The 21,147-nt window shown below is 48.1% G+C and overlaps 1 protein-coding gene and 1 long non-coding RNA gene across 5 annotated transcripts in view; one reads left to right on the top strand and one right to left on the bottom strand.

Annotated features, from left to right (window-relative positions):
* LOC123149719 (uncharacterized) overlaps positions 1-21,033 on the top strand; it is a 73,796-nt gene extending 52,763 nt beyond the window's left edge. For all 4 annotated transcript variants that reach the window (XR_006474820.1, XR_006474821.1, XR_006474819.1 and 1 more), the window contains 4 exons: positions 9,059-9,153; positions 18,875-19,605; positions 19,717-20,055; positions 20,448-21,033. This is a non-coding gene — a long non-coding RNA (uncharacterized lncRNA). The remainder of the gene's footprint in view (positions 1-9,058; positions 9,154-18,874; positions 19,606-19,716; positions 20,056-20,447) is intronic.
* On the bottom strand, positions 4,763-18,192 carry LOC123149718 (uncharacterized). The gene is made up of 2 exons (XM_044569429.1): positions 17,038-18,192; positions 4,763-6,113 (listed from the first exon to the last, which is right to left on the bottom strand). The coding sequence occupies exons 1-2, from the start codon at positions 18,043-18,045 to the stop codon at positions 5,010-5,012; spliced, it is 2,112 nt and encodes a 703-aa protein (XP_044425364.1). The 5' UTR covers positions 18,046-18,192; the 3' UTR covers positions 4,763-5,009.
* Positions 21,034-21,147: the final 114 nt, after the last annotated feature.

The following is a 21,147-nucleotide window of genomic DNA, read 5'->3' as shown; positions in this document are numbered from 1 at the left end:
TTTTTGGTCCTGGTGTAGCCACAAGAGGGTTCTATAATTAAAGTGACCGAGAGGATAACTGGCCATTTGGCTCTAGGTGCCAACTCCTGGTATCCTGGTCCAAGGAAGGCGTGTGAAGAACTTAATAGTTCCTCCCATTGGTCCCTCTCTAAGGGGACAAACGTTCGTCTGAAGCTTAGATTACCGAGACTCGGGAGGGCTGCTTCCACCGTTATGTTGGGCAGCGTACATATACTGAAGATATTTGGGAACCTAGAGGCAAAGGGCCGATGGCTGGATCAGTGGTCCAACCAAAAAAGGGCGCTAGCCCATGAGTCCGCCGTCATGGAGGAGACCATTCGAGAATCAGAAGTAACCGGATTAGCGATTGCTAGAATGGGGATCCTCATGCTCATTGAGCGAATACAAGAGGTTGTCCACGCAGATATTTTGCACGCATGATGTCCAACCAGAGACCCCCCCCCCCTTTCGGATGCAATCCGCCAAAGCCATTTAGATAGCAGCGTGATATTCATCCGTTTGGAGGAAATTATTCCCATGCCTCGTTGATACTAGGGTTTGCAAATTTCCTACCATTGACCCATATGATAGTTTTACACTTTCCCGCCCAGAAGAATTGGAATAGGTACTTAGCAATGTTGTGCCGAAGGGATTCATGGAGACTATAGAATCCCATTAAATACATAAGCAGGCTGATCATTGAGGAATTAATGCACAGCCCCGGCCGCTTTAGATAACCATGGTCACTGCCATGGCTCAACCCTATGTTAAACTTTTGTAACAGTAGGGCGTGAGCCGAACATATTATTTTCGTTGCTCCTAGAGATCTCCCTCTATGGGGCTCGCCAATGTGCTTTCCGTTTCAAAAAAAAACATCACCGCTCGATTGCCTCGACCTCTCTTCTGGTCATGCAACTTGTGAGGAGTGCTCATGTGACTTTTTGTCCACTAACTCATCACTTGTGATATTCTCCAGAAGACGCTCCTTTTCAATAACGAACCCCAGAGGAGGTACCTGTTCGACCTTTTTTTATAGCATCGATCGTATCCGGTTTTGACACAGTCTACATGGGCCGCGTGGTCTTGTGAGCGACTCAAATTGGGCCCATCGAAGCTCACAGACCCAGTGTTTTCTCCCCTCTCTCCATTCTTCTTCTCTTTTCTCCTGGCGCGCGCCGCCGGCCAAACCCCACCTCACGCGGCCGCAGAGAGCAGCGGTACCGGGGACTCGCGGTGGTTCACTGCCCTCTCCGAGACTGAGCTCGTCCGGGACGTGCCCTCCCGCTCTTCTCTCCTAGCTTCTCCCTCCGCTTGCGTTCACCTTGCCGACGAGAGGTTCGATGGTGCCATGGTGGTGCCGGTGCAGGATTTCCTCGCCAGCGTGAAGATGCTGGCCGTGAAGCGGGCGGAGACCGCCGGCCACACCCACCTCGCCGACGCGTTTGATTTGCGCATGCTACAAGCTCTTGGTACTGCTCGAACAACTACTCGCTCTCGGTACTACGAAATCTTTGTAACATCAATAATAGATAGATAGAATCTGATACCCTTGACAACATACTAAATGGAAATGCCTAATTAGTTAGCCGCCGGTCGTTATCCATGGTGAATCGTACACTATTGGATCCCCCTCTCTCTCGCGCGACCGCGTCGCCCCCCCGCGGGCGACCGGCCGCGCACCAGGCCTCCTCCCTTCAGGCCCCCTCCCTCCTCCCTTCCCGCCGCCGTCGCCGGCGCCCGCGGCCGGATTGGCCCCGGGGCTGCTGGTGGCGGCGGCCTCCTGGCCCTTCCCCTCCCGGCCGCTCTCCGGCACGGGCGGAGCTGCTCCGGGGGGTGCATTTAGGCGGCGGCGGGGTTCCGTTGCGCATGCAGGCGAGTAGCTGGGCGGCGGCGCTGCCGTTGGCGGGGCGGCGCGGCGGCAGGATCTGGCGACGTCTGCTCGGCCCAGATCTGGGCCCTTCGGGCCCCATCTGGGCCTGGGCGGGCCGACGGCGGGGATGGTCTCCGGCGTGGCTTCTGGGACGCGTGGGAGATGCGACGAGTGTCTGGGTGTCGGCGGTGCTGACGCCGGCCTGCTGCATCGCGGTTGACGGGGCTTAATGGGCCCGCTTCGGCCTGGCTAGGCCAGGGGTGGCCCGGCATGCCCCGCTGCCGCGTCCGGACAACTACCGCGACGGTGCCGGAGGCACGGGCCTCCCGCACGACGGCGGTGGAGGTGGTTCCCTCCCGCTCGGCATCGCTGTTGCTGCTCCCGTCGTGGTGAGCTTCTCTCCGGTCCTTTTGGCCTCGTGGTGGTGTTCGTAGTGAGGTGGCGTGGGTGGCGGCGCTACTGCGTTGGCGCATGATGGTGGGCGATGGTTTGGCGGGTCGGTTTCGTCCGGTTGGGCGGTTGGGGTTGGAATGCAGGAGAAATCCCTGCCTGCTTCGGCCCCGACACGATGACACCTACCGGTGCCACCATTCCTCCCTGGAGGGTGTCGGTGGTATACAGCCCCCACCTCCCTTCGCGTGCCCGGGGGAACCCGAGGACTTTTCCGGGCAGCAGCATCGTCGGTGTCACATCCCTTCTTGGAGGTGCTGCTTGGTACGCGGCGGATCAGAGCCTCGGTCTGTGGTGATTTGTATCCGGTGGGCGCAGCGGTGGCGGGTCATCCGTGCTTTGCCGAGCTGCCGTGGTTGGCATTTGTTTTTTTTGTTTTTCTTTTGATGTGTTGTGCTGCTCGCCACAGCGATATCTGTACTCGGTGTTGGTTGCTTTGAAATACAAAGCGGGGAAAATCCTTTTTCGGTAATCGTACACTATCTTTTTGACCTGCTGTTACTCTGAATTTGTGCGATGGCAGTGACGGATTTGGATCAAATTTATGGATTCATAGCATAGCACATTTTTGTGAATTGGAGCGGCAGCCTCACACAAATTGAAATGGTTGCAACATACTCAAACCAAATTCTATTAGTCTTCAGGCTGACTTCATGCGAAAATATGTTGCAAGTCTTACCTCACATGCATCTGCCTGTGCGTGCAAAATGTAGCATTTGCCATTTTTGAATTAGGCATTTTTAGGTGTATGGTGGAATCTCTTTGCTGAACAACATGCTTATGCTCGTGCTTCCCAGGTGTTATTTTGCTAGAAAGTTTTAAAGGACGGCTAACAGAGACTCAGTTAATCCGACGACCGTTCTTGACAGACTTCCGTGACAGCCAACTTGCAGTTCGGACTGGGATGCAGAGAAGAGCCAACCAAACAACATTTGAGGTGAGGTCACCAACAATAACTGCAGTGCAGTTCTTCTGCACTTTCTGCCTCACACACATGATTAAACAAGACATGACAGACCTAGCTAGCTAGCTGTATGAAATGACTTGGGGATCGATCGAGATCCTAACTAAATAAACTTGATTTGATTAGCTCATTGATGAAAACTCCATTCACGTTAACCGGGTGTGGAGCTGGCAACTAGCACCTCGTCCCATGGGGTTCGTACCATTGATAGAGAATAGCTCGAATTAGCCAAATCATGGCTTTACAACTGAAAGTCGACTAAGTATTCAAGCACAACTCTAATAGCAGGGGTCTGCAGCTGTGGATTAAATCTTCTCTCCACATATCAAGGTGCAGATTTTACCCAAATATCTATTCATACTTCCCAGAACAAACAACTCTGCGCTGCTTATACACAGATAGCACACAAATCTAACATTGAAAAGTTGTTGTAGCTCCCGGGGGTCCCGACCCCCGGTTATCCTACCGTCTGGCGCACTTGAGATTCGTGCAGTGTTATGTGCAATCGCAGAACATTTGCAGCTGTTGCATGCTTGTCTAGGCATTTGACTGTTTTAATTATAGAACAAGTAGCCTATAGGGGTAGGCAGCAGGTTATAGGGGTATGCATGCGCTCTGTGTATCCTATTAAAGTGTCTGACATGTATGCACAGGCTGCACAGTGGTCACTGTTTCTCATATGCATGCTCAAGCACAACACAGTCTCTCTCGGGTCTCTCACAAGCTCTCTCTCACTAAAAATAATAGAAAAAAGCTCTCTCAAAGTCTGACTAAAAGGCGTGGCTATGCATGTGTTTTTTAGACTAACCACAATGGAGAGTAACATACATTAGTAACATACACGTATTCCTAGACTATGTTACTACCTTCATAGTGGGTAGTAACATAAGTGTGGTAACATGCATAGCTTCATTTATTAGGTTATAGACTCATATTGCATTGTGACATGTGATGTTACAGTAACTAGCTAAGTTACTACTACTACCTCTCTTCTCATTAACTCACTGCCACAAAAGCAAATTTGCTGAGTTGGACTCGATGTTACTGCTGAAGTTACTCTCACTATGGCTAGTCGTATAGTGATCACATCTGTCATCTAGCTGAGAGAGAGGTGACAATGAGTAGAGAGAGAGAGATGGAGCTAAGGATGATTGGTCACATCTGTCAATGGCAGCTACACAGCCTACCAACAGTAGGTGGCTACGATGCTCTTGGGACCTAGTGATCCACTAGAGCGCATGCATGATACGTGGCGCTCGAAACCCTGGTAAAATTGCGGCATTACAAAAGTATGGGGCTGCTAATCCAACTGGCGTTTCTAGACATGGCACAGATCTCAACGTTTCCTATTGTACATGGATGCTTATGATAAGAGGGAGTCCAGACTCCCGGGTCCTAAAAGGCTGGTCTCATCTAACATACGTCACTTGTTGTGAAATAAACAGAACAGGGATGATGAAACCACCCAGCAGTTTCAAATTCTTGGAGTATATATATTACAAACTGAAAAGAACAAGAGTCTACAGCTCTATTACAGACCAAAGTTGTGGTCAATCTTCAAGCATATTAGTAGTAGAAGATAGCATAAACTTCGCAATATAACTCAATCATTAAACAGGACGAACACGTGGACTCCTGAAATTCCAAACTTTTTATAGGATGAACAAACAGAGTGAACCAATTACACAAGCAGACGAAAGATAGCATAAGCTTCAGACCGCAAAATCAAACCACAGACTCTTGTGCAGTGGTACCATTAAACCCTCCCAGATGGTCTATCCCAGAGGAGGAAGAGGGCCGCCCCAGAATACCAGCATGAGTGAGAAGTGCCCAGAGATGGGTCATGAGCTCCCCGCCGGTGGCCAGCATCTCTGCATGGATGTCCGCATTGTCCGATGGCGCCAGGAAGAGTATGAACTCTGCCCAAAAGTCAGCCAGCACCTTCCAACGCTGTCCTTGATCAGGAACATTATCTCTAAGTTGCCTCCCAAGCTCGGCTCCCTTATATAGGATTGTACTATCGTCGTCATGCAAGCCTGTGATCAACTTCTCATACCTACCACTCAGAGTTTCACATCCGGCAAGGCGCTGCCGAGCCTCCATGACCACAGCGTCGAAGATGCGTCGTGTGTCGTAGCCATGACCAGGCAGCATGTCGGGAACAAAAGCTACCAAGTAGGCACAGTAATCCGACAGTCTCACGGCAACAAGGAGGTCGTCGTTGCCCTTCAGCGACAGCTCGTTCCGGGAGATGGTTGTGGCGATATGCCATACAAGGATTGTGTGGATGTGTGTTGGCAAGTTGCAGGCCCATGAGAATTGGCTTCCCAGCTGATTTCTGGCAAGTGCTGCTTGTCCATTTTCTAGCTTGCCGTTGTTCTTTTTGAACTGAGAGAGGATGTGGATGATGACTGTATCTGCCAGTTTTATCTTCTTGTCAGACTTCTGTCCTTTTCTTGTTGCATCGAGCAAGCCTAGTGACAGAAAAGACAGTGCATTCCATGGATCATAGTCGAAGTTGAGTAACAGAGAGTACTGCCCAAGCTTTCTTTCCCAAGTACATTCTCTTGTGGGACTCTCATTTACAGTTTTTGTTCGTGACTTGGTAATGTATTCCCGGATGTCATCCACTACTAACATCCTAGAAGGAGATATAAATGTTGTCGTGCAGTTTATCAAAGCTAAACTGGCAAGCAAAACAATGGTAACCCAACGAATAACATCGGTTCCATTGACTCTCTGTTCCAAATTACTACGATGGTAGTGTCTGCTGAGTGCTCCGGAAATGATGTTCCAAACAATAGCAAACAATGTAGCAACTGCTGACATGTAGTAGATGAAATATGCCCATGTTTATTCGTAGTATTGATCAAGCCAAATATCCACAGAAGTAGCTAGCTTGTTTTCAACAGGATCATGCCTAGGGATTACATGTCACATCGATCCGCTGGATCGTGGTGTTTTCTAAGAATTAACAAGGTTCCTTCTGTAGATGACTACTCTTCTTTTAGTAAATATCAAAGTTAACATGGTGGTTTGAGTTGTTGAGACGTAAATAACTCACATCATAGTATCTGTCGAGAAGGGTCTGTAGTTGCTCTTTTCTTTCTAAAACGGTGGTTTCTGTGACCAGAAATGGCTATCTTACGTGATGAACTGTAGAACAAGCTACAAGATCCAAAAGCAACACCGATGTTTCTTCCTCTAGAATTTGAAAGGCATCACATGTGATTTTTCCACTGAATCGGACCTTGGCAGAGGTGGATATGGAGTGGTTTACAAGGTATGACCATTTTGTTTACTCCACTTTTCAAATATTATTAACGGCAATGAATCAAAGACACTTGTATATACTATGAAGAGAGGTTTAACTGATAAACACAGGGAGTTCTTAAGGGTGGGAAAATCATTGTCATGAAGAAGCTTTTTGAAATACATCTGCTGGACGATAAAACGTTCGAGGATGAAGTCAGACATCTTATAGCGATCAGGCACCAAAATCTAGTACAACTTATTGGTTACTGTGCTGAATCAAGTTGGGAATTGGTAGAGCAGAGTGGAAAGCATGTTTTTGCTGAAATACTGAAAAGGTTGCTCTGCTTTGAGTATGTATGCAACAAAAGCCTTGACAAGTATATTTCCGATATGATTTTTCTAGAAAAGGAGGATGACCCCCGGCTTCTGCATCTAGGAGATGCATACGGCCACTTTATTGATTATTCTCGAGGACCTTACAAAGTATTACAACAATATGCCTGAATCCGCCATTTTGGCAACATATGCCACTACCCCTATCCATATGATGAAGGGGTGCTACCTGGGCCAAATACCCGGACCACTCACCTAAGCCTATCATCAAAAGCCAGAAGCCCCATCCGAGCCACATACCGGGTTTGGGGCATAAACTGGTCTGACGCACTCACATGTGTCGTCGCCGCCATCTTCCACGGGTCCGTCTTCAGAGCAGATATTGAGGCTTCTACCTTGTCAGGCCACTCTGCCATCGACGCCACCATGACGCCAGACAACTGCCTCCACCTGCGCGAGTCCATCACCGCGCATCGGGCGCCGAGTCTCCACTGCACCACGCCGCTGAGATCCGCCGTCATCAATGTGTAGGATGAAGCACCGCTCCACCAAAAAAGGCGCCCACTGGTCCCTTGATCCTCGGCTGCTGTCACCGACCCCATACTGAGCCCGCCACCACACTGCCCTCAAGGCGACGCCTTCAAGAAGGTCACGACGTCAAGGATGCCGCCGCCGCCGCCCATCGGAGTTAGGTTTTCACCCGAGAAGCAAGGTGGTGGGGTGTGGAAGGGCAGACCTCGACCGGCGTCTCCATGAAGAAATCGGCGCCCGCAGACGTCGTCATCGCCGTGGCCAGCTGGAGCCGACCAGGGGTTTCCCCTAATCTGGATCCCGACCACCAGAATCACCCGCAACCCAGAGGCAGGCCAGACGCCTGCACAGCCAGGGACCGTCGAGGGTGAAACGCATCGAGCAGGGGAAGATGGCCAGCAGCCAGATCTGACGCCGCCAGCCACCAGGGCAGCCATGCGAGGTCCCAGCCCACCGAAGATCCACCGGCCACCCGACCAGATCGCCGGCACCCGCGCCTACCCCACTGCTCACCGCAGGTGACAAGGGGCCTCGCCGGGGGCCGCCGCCCAGATCCAAGACCCTCCGATGTGAACCAGAGCAGCGCATGCCCCGCCGCCGTAGTCCCTGGCTGCGCCATGGGCCTTGCCCGGCGGCAGCCTCGTGCGGCGGCGAGGGGAAGAGGGGAGGGAGAGGGGCTACTCCGGCGCGGGGGGAGTTGCCCCCGAGACGCCCACTAGGGGCGGCGCGGGGGAGGGGAGGCTGAGGCGCGGGGGAGGGCATATTTCCGGTATGATGACCAAACATTATACATAGTTTATATATTTTATTTGTATTCATTTGTGAAGTTTACTCAGAACATCACTCAAGCAATATTTTGTCAGCTACTAGTCTAACCAGGTGCTATAGCTACCGAGCACTGCATCAAGTGAAACTAGTCCTGCGTATCATTTCCCGCACACACACAAACACACACATATAAAAGGAAGTCTGTTATATATGGAAAGGAAAATAAATGCATATGGAAAATGACTTTTTAGAAAAGTCATGCCACTCGAAACTAAGTTCAGTTGTACCAAAAGTGTAATCAGTGAACAGGTATAGAATTTCCTCTGTTCTACCTAAAATTTTGTTACCAATTTATCAATGTTGGGGATATCGCTTATCGAGAACTTATCGGTCGACCCATGATACGGGGTAAATCGGCCAGTTTATCGGCATATCGGCTGGTTTATCATCATATTGGTTGATTTATCGGCCGATATATCTTATCGGTCAGACACTGGTAAGCGATAAATCGGCCGATTTATCGGAATATCGAAAGATATCTTGAACAGTGCAATTTATACAGATGAATCTCTGGACCTTGAGTGGAATATGAGATACGAGATAATCAAGGCAATTTGCAGTGGTTTGTGTTTCCTTCAGGAAGAATACCGTATCCTTCATCTGGACCTTAAGCCAGAAATATATTGATGGACTTTATGATGATGCCGAAAATCGCGGATTTTGGTTTGTCGAGTCTCTTTGGTGTGCAGCAAATGCGAATCTTCACTGATAATCCTGCAGGAAACAGTAAGCTATGGCTCTTATACCTTTGTGGTTTTTCTTTCTTCATGTACTTTGCATCTCTTTTTTTACATTCGCAGTACTTCTTATATTTTATTATGTTGCAGTGAATATATGGCACCAGAATACTTACTTCAAGGTGTAATCTCAAGCAAGGCAGATATCTTCAGTCTGGGTGTTATAATCACAGAGATTATCACAGGTTGTACAGCCCCCACAGTACTGCTACATCTTGTCAGCATTTCATAGAGAATCTAAGATGAACTATTCTAACCTTTGCATCTATATCATCATTTTAGCTTTACCGTTGCAAACTTGTAGGTATTTAGAAGTTGGAGGAACAAATTCAAATCAACATCGAAGTATATATCAATGGAAAAATATAGCCAACAAGTAGAACTATGCATCGTCATAGCCATAGCATGTGTGGACCCTGCTATGGAGAAAAGACCTACAGCAAAGGATATAATCCAAGTGCTTAGTGCAGCAGACTGGGTATGGGTGTTGGCCTGCTGCGTACCCGTCTGGGTGTTGGCAAAAAAGGAAAGAAAAGAAAAAGAGGATGAAAACAAAAAAAGGCAGAAAAGAAGAACAAAAAAGGCAAAAAAAACATAGTATAGCAAAGAAAACCAAGAAAGAATTAGAAAACCAAAGAGAGAGAAAAGAAAACAAAAAACAAGATAAAAACCGAACAAATGTAGCAACGAACAGGCTGAACGAATGACTGACCAAGAAACATGATACTGCGCCATCCAATACGCGTGTGCACCTACGGGGCACTTTAATCGACTCAGAAACTAGTCTTGCGTGAAGCGGGAGACATAACTCTTGCGGTTAGAGACCTACCAAAATCACTATTAAGGGTTACCCGCTTAAAGGCCACTTCCATCTTCTCAGGCGCTGTCAACTCGCGCACTGCAACCTGGTAGTTCTTTCCTTTTTTTCATAAATTTGTTTATTCAAAATGTTTTATCTCTTGAATCATGCGTTTAAATCCAAAATTATTTTCACCATTTGATTTTTCGTGTCAAGATCTTCCAAATTATATCCCATTTTAAAAGGTTTGATAAACTTTTTTTCATGAAAAAACCTGAAAAATACTGGAGTGGGAAGCACGGTTGTGCTTCTTGTGGAAGCAATCTGTTCTTCCATGAGAAGCGAAGCTTGTATTTATTTTTCTTATCGAGAAGCACACTCACAGAAGCAAATTCATGTCTCCACGAGAAGGAAATATGTGCTTCTCGTGAAAGCACATTTGATTTCCTTTCCGAGAAGCACACCTCGTAGCATTTTTTTTCTTTTCCAAGAATGTGCTTCTCGTGGAAGCTAAGCTCGTGGAAGCACATTTTTTTTACTTTTCCGTGAAGCCCAGCTGTGTTTGGGAAGCAAAGGATTTTTTTGTCTAAGACCTGACAAGAACTGAAATGCTATAGAAAAAAAAGTCCGTCCAAAATTCGAAAGCGTACACAGAAAAATAATAAAAATGGAATCTAGAGTGAGCGTCCGGCACGCAACATATGGCGGTGGCTGGACGCACCACTTGGCATGCTCCTACGCACCCAAAGTGCGAGGGCCTTTAGTCCCGGTTGGTGTTTGGAACCGGGACTAAAGGTCCCAGTCGAACCGGGACTGATGCATGCCGAGGCTCAGCCGGCATCCTAGCCGCTCGAACCGGGACGATACTCACATTAGCCCCGGTTTGTAACACGACCGGGACTATTGATCTGATCTGGCCAGAACCAAAGCCATGTTTTCTACTAGTGGTGGATGATTGACAATAAAGAACGGGAACAGGTAGTCCTAGATAACCTCCTGGCTATCTGTGGTTTCTAGGTTGTGGCAGTGCATGTAAAAGGATTTGGTAAGGACACTTTACCAATCAGGAGTAGGGGGTCTATAGCTCGATGAAGTACCCAAATCATCATTAAATCTAGGGAGACTGTGCTGACAGAGAAGATATTTGCATGAATGACCTCATTAAAGGCCAGATCAATTTTGTCGGCCAGAAACTCCTGGATGAAACTATAACCTTCTATGACCTTGGTCGTGTATCCATGTTGACCTTCTTTTGATTTACCTACCACATTGGCATGCAGAACTTGAAGACCGATCGAGAGGGTCTTCAACATAGAGTTTGATAGATACCGTTCGCCAGGCTTATACATATTCATTTTCCGCACTTCGGGGATATGACAACGGGTATAGGTGGTTTGTCCGCGGATGGTCCACAACTATCATGTACATTCTTCTCCCTTGATTACAGATTATCCGGCACTATGTCTAGGGTGTCAGCATGTCCGTGGGGAATCTCCTCGTGGCTGATACGTTTCCAACGTATCTATAATTTTTGATTGTTCCATGCTCTTATAATATCAATCTTGAATGTTTTATATTCATTTACTAACAACTTTATATCATTTTTGGGACTAACCTATTGACATAGTGCACAGTGCTAGTTGCTGTTATTTGCTTGTTTTTCACTTTGCGGAATATCAATACCAAATGGAGTCCAAATGCCACTAAACTTTTTGGAGATTTTTTTTCTACCCAGAAGACACCCAGGGAGCCAAAGTAGAAAATTTGAGGATGCCCGTGGGGCCCACTAGGTACCAGGGTGCGCCCTGGTGGGTAGTGGAGCCCACGGGAAGCTTCTCCACTGATATCCACCTCTATAAATACTCTAAAATCCAAAGAAACCTAGGGGAGTTGAGGAAATACAGTTTCTGCCGTCACAAGTTTCCAGAACCATGAGATCCAATCTAGAGGCCTTTTCTGGCACTCTGTCGGAGGGGGCAACGATCACGCAGGGGTTCTTCATCATCCTTGTTGCCCCTCCAATGACGCGTGAGTAGTTTACCACAGACCTCGGGTCCGTAGCTAGTAGCTAGATGACTTCTTCTCTTTTTTTGATCTTCAATACAATGTTCTCCTCGATGTTCTTGAAGATCTATTTGATGTAATGAATTTTTGCGGTGTGTTTGTTGGGATCTAATGAATTGTGGGTTTATGATCAGTTCTATCCATGAATTGTTGGGTAACGTAGCAGAAATTCAAAATTTTCTACGCATCACCAAGATCAATCTATGGAGTAATCTAGCAATGAGGGAAGGAGAGTGCATCTACATACCCTTGTAGATCGCTAAGCGGAAGCGTTCAAGTGAACGGGGTTGATGGAGTCGTACTCGCCGTGATCCAAATCACCGATGATCCTAGCGCCGAACGGACGGCACCTCCGCGTTCAACACACATGCAGCCCGGTGACGTCTCCCATGCCTTGATCCAGCAAGGAGAGAGGGAGAGGTTGGGGAAGACTCCGTCCAGCAGCAGCACGATGGCGTGGTGGTAGTGGAGGAGCGTGGTACTCCAGCAGGGCTTCGCCAAGCACCGCAAGAGACGAGGAGGGAGAAGGGTAGGGCTGCGCCAAGAAGGAGATGTTCTCGTGTGTATGGCAGCCCAAAAACCCCACTATATATAGGGGAAAGGGAGGGGCTGCGCCCCCACCTAGGCTTCCACCCCTAGGGGTGGCGGCTAGCCCTAGATCCCATCTAGGGGGCGACCAAGGGGGGAGAGAAGGGGGGCGCACCACTAGGTGGGCCTTAGGCCCATCTGAGCCTAGGGTTTCCCCCTTTTCCCTTCTCTCTTCGCCTTGGGCCCTGGTGGGGGGTGCACCAGCCCACCTGGGACTGGTCCCCTCTCACACTTGGCCCACGCAGCCCTCTGGGGCAGGTAGCCCCACTTGGTGGACCCCCGAGACCCTCCCGGTGGTCCCGGTACGTTACCGATAGCACCCGAAACTTTTCCGGTGACCAAAACAGGACTTCCCATATATAAATCTTTACCTCTGGACCATTCCGGAACTCCTCGTGATGTCCGGGATCTTGCGGGGCGGCGCGGCGGCAGGATCTGGCGTCGTCTGCTCGGCCCAGAACTGGGCCCTTCGGGCCCCATCTGGGCCTGGGCGGGCCGACGGCGGGGATGGTCTCCGGCGTGGCTTCTGGGACGCGTGGGAGATGCGACGAGTGTCTGGGTGTCGGCGGTGCTGACGCCGGCCTGCTGCATCGCGGTTGGCGGGGCTTAATGGGCCCGCTTCGGCCTGGCTAGGCCAGGGGTGGCCCGGCATGCCCCGCTGCCGCGTCCGGACAACTACCGCGACGGTGCCGGAGGCACGGGCCTCCCGCACGACGGCGGTGGAGGTGGTTCCCTCCCGCTCGGCGTCGCTGTTGCTGCTCCCGTCGTGGTGAGCTTCTCTCCGGTCCTTTTGGCCTCGTGGTGGTGTTCGTAGTGAGGTGGCGTGGGGTGGCGGCGCTACTGCGTTGGCGCATGGTGGTGGGCGACGGTTTGGCGGGTCGGTTCCGTCCGGTTGGGCGGTTGGGGTTGGAATGCAGGAGAAATCCCTGCCTGCTTCGGCCCCGACACGATGACACCTGCCGGTGCCACCATTCCTCCCTGGAGGGTGTCGGTGGTATACAGCCCCACCTCCCTCCGCGTGCCCGGGGAACCCGAGGACTTGTCCGGGCAGCAGCATCGTCGGTGTCACATCCCTTCTTGGAGGTGCTGCTTGGTACGCGGCGGATCAGAGCCTCGGTCTGTGGTGATTTGTATCCGGTGGGCGCCGCGGTGGCGGGTCATCCGCGCTTTGCCGAGCTGCCGTGGTTGGCATTTTGTTTTTTTTGTTTTTCTTTGATGTGTTGTGCTGCTCGCCACAGCGATATCTGTACTCGGTGTTGGTTGCTTTGAAATACAAAGCGGGGAAAATCCTTTTCGGTAATCGTACACTATCTTTTTGACCTGCTGTTACTCTGAATTTGTGCGATGGAAGTGACGGATTTGGATCAAATTTATGGATTCATAGCATAGCACATTTTTGTGAATTGGAGCGGCAGCCTCACACAAATTGAAATGGTTGCAACATACTCAAACCAAATTCTATTAGTCTTCAGGCTGACTTCATGCAAAATATGTTGCAAGTCTTACCTCACATGCATCTGCCTGTGCGTGCAAAATGTAGCATTTGCCATTTTTGAATTAGGCATTTTTAGGTGTATGGTGGAATCTCTTTGCTGAACAACATGCTTATGCTCGTGCTTCCCAGGTGTTATTTTGCTAGAAAGTTTTTAATGGACGGCTAACAGAAACTCAGTTAATCCGACGACCGTTCTTGACAGACTTCCGTGACAGCCAACTTGCAGTTCGGACTGGGATGCAGAGAAGAGCCAACCAAACAACATTTGAGGTGAGGTCACCAACAATAACTGCAGTGCAGTTCTTCTGCACTTTCTGCCTCACACACATGATTAAACAAGACATGACAGACCTAGCTAGCTAGCTGTATGAAATGACTGGGGATCGATCGAGATCCTAACTAAATAAACTTGATTTGATTAGCTCATTGATGAAAACTCCATTCACGTTAACCGGGTGTGGAGCTGGCAACTAGCACCTCGTCCCATGGGGTTCGTACCATTGATAGAGAATAGCTCGAATTAGCCAAATCATGGCTTTACAACTGAAAGTCGACTAAGTATTCAAGCACAACTCTAATAGCAGGGGTCTGCAGCTGTGGATTAAATCTTCTCTCCACATATCAAGGTGCAGATTTTACCCAAATATCTATTCATACTTCCCAGAACAAACAACTCTGCGCTGCTTTTACACAGATAGCACACAAATCTAACATCGAAAAGTTGTTGTAGCTCCCGGGGGTCCCGACCCCCGGTTATCCTACCGTCTGGCGCACTTGAGATTCGTGCAGTGTTATGTGCAATCGCAGAACATTTGCAGCTGTTGCATGCTTGTCTAGGCATTTGACTGTTTTAATTATAGAACAAGTAGCCTATAGGGGTAGGCAGCAGGTTATAGGGGTATGCATGCGCTCTGTGTATCCTATTAAAGTGTCTGACATGTATGCACAGGCTGCACAGTGGTCACTGTTTCTCATATGCATGCTCAAGCACAACACAGTCTCTCTCGGGTCTCTCACAAGCTCTCTTTCACTAAAAATAATAGAAAAAAGCTCTCTCAAAGTCTGACTAAAAGGCGTGGCTATGCATGTGTTTTTTAGACTAACCACAATGGAGAGTAACATACATTAGTAACATACACGTATTCCTAGACTATGTTACTACCTTCATAGTGGGTAGTAACATAAGTGTGGTAACATGCATAGCTTCATTTATTAGGTTATAGACTCATATTGCATTGTGACATGTGATGTTACAGTAACTAGCTAAGTACTACTACTACCTCTCTTCTCATTAACTCACTACCACAAAAGCAAATTTGCTGAGTTGGACTCGATGTTACTGCTGAAGTTACTCTCACTATGGCTAGTCGTATAGTGATCACATCTGTCATCTAGCTGAGAGAGAGGTGACAATGAGTAGAGAGAGAGAGATGGAGCTAAGGATGATTGGTCACATCTGTCAATGGCAGCTACACAGCCTACCAACAGTAGGTGGCTACGATGCTCTTGGGACCTAGTGATCCACTAGAGCGCATGCATGATACGTGGCGCTCGAAACACTGGTAAAATTGCGGCATTACAAAAGTATGGGGCTGCTAATCCAACTGGCGTTTCTAGACATGGCACAGATCTCAACGTTTCCTATTGTACATGGATGGTTATGATAAGAGGGAGTCCAGACTCCCGGGTCCTAAAAGGCTGGTCTCATCTAACATACGTCACTTGTTGTGAAATAAACAGAACAGGGAATGATGAAACCACCCAGCAGTTTCAAATTCTTGGAGTATATATATTACAAACTGAAAAGAACAAGAGTCTACAGCTCTATTACAGACCAAAGTTGTGGTCAATCTTCAAGCATATTAGTAGTAGAAGATAGCATAAACTTCGCAATATAACTCAATCATTAAACAGGACGAACACGTGGACTCCTGAAATTCCAAACTTTTTATAGGATGAACAAACAGAGTGAACCAATTACACAAGCAGACGAAAGATAGCATAAGCTTCAGACCGCAAAATCAAACCACAGACTCTTGTGCAGTGGTACCATTAAACCCTCCCAGATGGTCTATCCCAGAGGAGGAAGAGGGCCGCCCCAGAATACCAGCATGAGTGAGAAGTGCCAAAGATGGGTCATGAGCTCCCCGCCGGTGGCCAGCATCTCTGCATGGATGTCCGCATTGTCCGATGGCGCCAGGAAGAGTATGAACTCTGCCCAAAAGTCAGCCAGCACCTTCCAACGCTGTCCTTGATCAGGAACATTATCTCTAAGTTGCCTCCCAAGCTCGGCTCCCTTATATAGGATTGTACCATCGTCGTCATGCAAGCCTGTGATCAACTTCTCATACCTACCACTCAGAGTTTCACATCCGGCAAGGCGCTGCCGAGCCTCCATGACCACAGCGTCGAAGATGCGTCGTGTGTCGTAGCCATGACCAGGCAGCATGTCGGGAACAAAAGCTACCAAGTAGGCACAGTAATCCGACAGTCTCACGGCAACAAGGAGGTCGTCGTTGCCCTTCAGCGACAGCTCGTTCCGGGAGATGGTTGTGGCGATATGCCATACAAGGATTGTGTGGATGTGTGTTGGCAAGTTGCAGGCCCATGAGAATTGGCTTCCCAGCTGATTTCTAGCAAGTGCTGCTTGTCCATTTTCTAGCTTGCCGTTGTTCTTTTTGAACTGAGAGAGGATGCGGATGATGACTGTATCTGCCAGTTTTATCTTCTTGTCAGACTTCTGTCCTTTCTTGTTGCATCGAGCAAGCCTAGTGACAGAAAAGACAGTGCATTCCATGGATCATAGTCGAAGTTGAGTAACAGAGAGTACTGCCCAAGCTTTCTTTCCCAAGTACCTTCTCTTGTGGGACTCTCATTTACAGTTTTTGTTCGTGACTTGGTAATGTATTCCCGGATGTCATCCACTACTAACATCCTAGAAGGAGATATAAATGTTGTCGTGCAGTTTATCAAAGCTAAACTGGCAAGCAAAACAATGGTAACCCAACGAATAACATCGGTTCCATTGACTCTCTGTTCCAAATTACTACGATGGTAGTGTCTGCTGAGTGCTCCGGAAATGATGTTCCAAACAATAGCAAACAATGTAGCAACTGCTGACATGCCCCACCTCCCCCAGTAAAATTCCATCCTTGTATAGAAGAAATCATACATGAATGACAGCTCCTCCTCGATAACACGAAAAGCACGAACGTAGCTGGCATTCTCGGAGAGGAGCCCATGAAGAACGAGATGCAGTGTCTTCTCAAGGCCGGCTTCACTGAGTCGGTAGCCACAGAATCTCCGTTTCAACAGTTTGGATAATGTGAAGGAGAGCGCAGTATCCTTGTAAACTTCCGCAGTTTCCTTGTGCTTGAAGTTGTGAGACTCGACCCATCGCCAAACAGAATCAATGGTGATGTATTCTGAATTGATTACCTCTTTTAACACAACTCTGTAGTCAGGCGCGGTTGGAAGCAGGGAAGTCAATTCCATTTCCCCGTGAAATATGTAGCTGTACCCTTCCATAGTGCATGGATTGAAGACCGGAGCAAGCTGATGCTCAACCAGCATGTAATCAGCAATCACTTTAGAATGCGCCACCAAACCTCCCTTTTTGCTTGCCTTACTTAAATTCCCAAACTTGCTGAATGTCAAAATGATGCTCAGGATATAGAAAATCCATATGGTAGTATTGTAACTCTTGTTGCCACCACTCCCATTGATGATCAGCCATAGCACCAGAATGATTTGCAAGACTTGCTGCACAAGCATCCTTTTCCTCTGCTCAATATCCTGGATACTGTAGACAGAGAGGGAGACAGGGTTTACTTGTATCAGGAGGAGGATGGTGCCCCAGAGGACAAACGTCTGGTCACGGAATGGACCAGCCTGCAGCAGGCCGATGGTGTAGGGCGCCAGCACAGTGGACAGTGTGTACACTGTCCAGACGAGGAGGCGGAAGAACCCATGGCTATACCGCCGGCGGAATGAGCCGAACAGCTCAAGGAGAACCCACGCCAAGGTGCTGAAGAGGACCAGAACTTCTACGCGGATCAGCCGAGCTTCGGTGCTGCTCAAGCGCTGGACCAGCGTTGTGGTGGTGTTCTTGAGCTCCATGGCTTCTATCATCAACTGGCAGGCACCACTCTAGATCTGTTTCTCTCCGGTTGGCTTACCCATGCTAGGTTGGGTTAACACTCAAATGGCTTTTAAAGTGTGGAAGTCTATCTGACTATCTCTGTCTAGTTGTTCTCACAAAGTCCCCAATGACAACCTGCGTCACCTGCGCTCTCTCCCTTGAAAGTATGCAAATTTATGCTAGACGATTAGAAGATGTATTGCATGTGTGGCTGCGGAATACATGGCCAGGGACGAGCTGATACATGCAAGAATGGCTTGGCTTAGGAACGCATGGACAGGGCTGGGATGAAAGGATGGAATCAAGATGGCACCCCGGGTTTTGGGTGCGGGTAGTCGCCCAAACCCATTCTTGTCTGATATTTTCTGCCTAAACCTATACCCATATCCGCACCTTGGGTTTTAAACTGTTCCCGGTACCCATATTTGTCCGGGTGCGGGTACCCGTAGGCAAAAATACTCATCTTGACCACCTTACCTAATTCACACTTCACCATGTATGTTTCAGCATTTCCGCATTTATCCACAATATTTCTGTATGTTTACTTCAACATTTCAGCGCGCGAGCACACGCACACACACATACACACATATATACATGGGTATGCAGGTATTAGTAGGTATTAGTATATGGGTATGCAGGTACGCGGCTATGGGTATTGCCTTCCCGTACCCATATCTGGCTTATCTGATGGTACGAGTTTTCTCATTTATAACACACGGGTATTTATTTTTCCCAAACCCTTACCCTAATAGGGTTATTACCCGTCCGTTTCGCGGGTTGTCGGTACCCATTGTCTGTTGAACTTAAAATGGCCAGGTGCCTTCGACTTGCCGAACTGGGCCACGATGTTGCCATCTTGCATGTTGCATTCTAGCCCATTTCCTTGAGGCGCTTCTTCCTCCTAAGCTGGCAGACACCCCTCGCGACGGCTGCGATGTGGTGGCAATGGGACGCTGCCGTACACGTCCCTCCTCCACCACCCAGTGCGGAGCTGCTTCCACCACCGTGACGCGGTACTGCGAGCTTCTTCGGCGGCACTGACTAGAGGTAGTTTTCATTTCCCTTTTTCACCCACCGTTGCAAGCCTCTTCTTCAAGTGATCCCATTTCCACATGTTTACTAGTTGTCAATGCTAATGGTTCAACTTTCTATTTCACCGGTGAAGTTTGAATTGGGTAAGGTGGTCGAGATGGGTATTTTTACCCACGGGAATTACCTGCACCCTGCCAGGTACGCGTATGAGAACAGTTTGAAACCCAAGGTGCGGGTGTGGGTACGGGTATGCGTATGAGAACAGTTTGAAAGCCAAGGTGCGGGTACGGATTTGGGTAAAAATATCGAGACGGGCATGGGTTTGGGCCACCATTACCCGCACCCGAACCCGGCGTTTGCCATGTGGACAAGTGGTCAATGGAATCATTGTGTCGGTCCATTGAACATTCATTGCAGAAATGAAGATGATTGAGAAGCCGAAAGGGTAGTTGGATGAACAATAGATGCTCTGCATACAGACCCCGGGCCAGGCAAGACTATTTCATGGACCATGGGTAAGATGAAGTGAGCAATTGCTGTTAAGAATCTACATTTGCTGTTCCCCTCCATGTACTGTTAGGAATCCTTATGACTCAGGATCTGAACTCTTGAAATTTTGACTGCAGGGTTACAACGTTAGCAGGCAATTGTAAAGGATGTCACCAAAATCTCTTGTGTTTTGATGCTCACCTACCCCGGATATTATTGGCAGGATCTGTCATACATCACATCACATGCTGTGGAATCTCATCTACCATGGCTAGATACTGTGGCTGGACCGGTCTCTCTAACCTACCGTCATTAGTGTGCGGACCCCAGGCTGAGTGTCAATGTCAAGTGTACTCCGTTTGGTCTAGATCTAAATTGGTAGCCTTTAAAGGCAGATCGACAGTCTGATAGTCTTCCTGCGCCTTGATATTCTACTTGAACAGTACATGTTTTCTGAGCAGCTATGAGTCGTCGAGGTCAGTGCTCCAGCTTCTTACTGTTACTGTCTGCATGACTCCTTTTGATCGATCTTTATCTTGATACGCTCAGATCTTGAGAATTATATTAGTAGATGAAATATGCCCATGTTTATTCGTAGTATTGATCAAGCCAAATATCCACAGAAGTAGCTAGCTTGTTTTCAACAGGATCATGCCTAGGGATTACATGTCACATCGATCCGCTGGATCGTGGTGTTTTCTAAGAATTAACAAGGTTCCTTCTGTAGATGACTACTCTTCTTTTAGTAAATATCAAAGTTAACATGGTGGTTTGAGTTGTTGAGACGTAAATAACTCACATCATAGTATCTGTCGAGAAGGGTCTGTAGTTGCTCTTTTCTTTCTAAAACGGTGGTTTCTGTGACCAGAAATGGCTATCTTACGTGATGAACTGTAGAACAAGCTACAAGATCCAAAAGCAACACCGATGTTTCTTCCTCTAGAATTTGAAAGGCATCACATGTGATTTTTCCACTGAATCGGACCTTGGCAGAGGTGGATATGGAGTGGTTTACAAGGTATGACCATTTTGTTTACTCCACTTTTCAAATATTATTAACGGCAATGAATCAAAGACACTTGTATATACTATGAAGAGAGGTTTAACTGATAAACACAGGGAGTTCTTAAGGGTGGGAAAATCATTGTCATGAAGAAGCTTTTTGAAATACATCTGCTGGACGATAAAACGTTCGAGGATGAAGTCAGACATCTTATAGCGATCAGGCACCAAAATCTAGTACAACTTATTGGTTACTGTGCTGAATCAAGTTGGGAATTGGTAGAGCAGAGTGGAAAGCATGTTTTTGCTGAAATACTGAAAAGGTTGCTCTGCTTTGAGTATGTATGCAACAAAAGCCTTGACAAGTATATTTCCGATATGATTTTTCTAGAAAAGGAGGATGACCCCCGGCCTCTGCATCTAGGAGATGCATACGGCCACTTTATTGATTATTCTCGAGGACCTTACAAAGTATTACAACAATATGCCTGAATCCGCCATTTTGGCAACATATGCCACTACCCCTATCCATATGATGAAGGGGTGCTACCTGGCCAAATACCTGG

The sequence above is a fragment of the Triticum aestivum genome, chromosome 7A, assembly GCF_018294505.1.
Source record: "Triticum aestivum cultivar Chinese Spring chromosome 7A, IWGSC CS RefSeq v2.1, whole genome shotgun sequence".
NCBI classification, from domain to species: Eukaryota; Viridiplantae; Streptophyta; class Magnoliopsida; order Poales; family Poaceae; genus Triticum; species Triticum aestivum.
The sequence above is the reverse complement of the archived record's forward strand: the minus strand, read 5'-3'. Positions and strand labels throughout refer to the sequence as shown.

Bases quoted from the DNA above. Each gene is read 5' to 3' on its own strand.
- LOC123149718 (XM_044569429.1), bottom strand. From the start codon at position 18,045: ATGATAGAAGCCATGGAGCTCAAGAACACCACCACAACGCTGGTCCAG. The intron at 6,114-17,037 runs ATGTCAGCAGTT...TTCATCTACTAC, and splicing joins TTTACTGGGGGAGGTGGGGC to ATGTCAGCAGTTGCTACATT.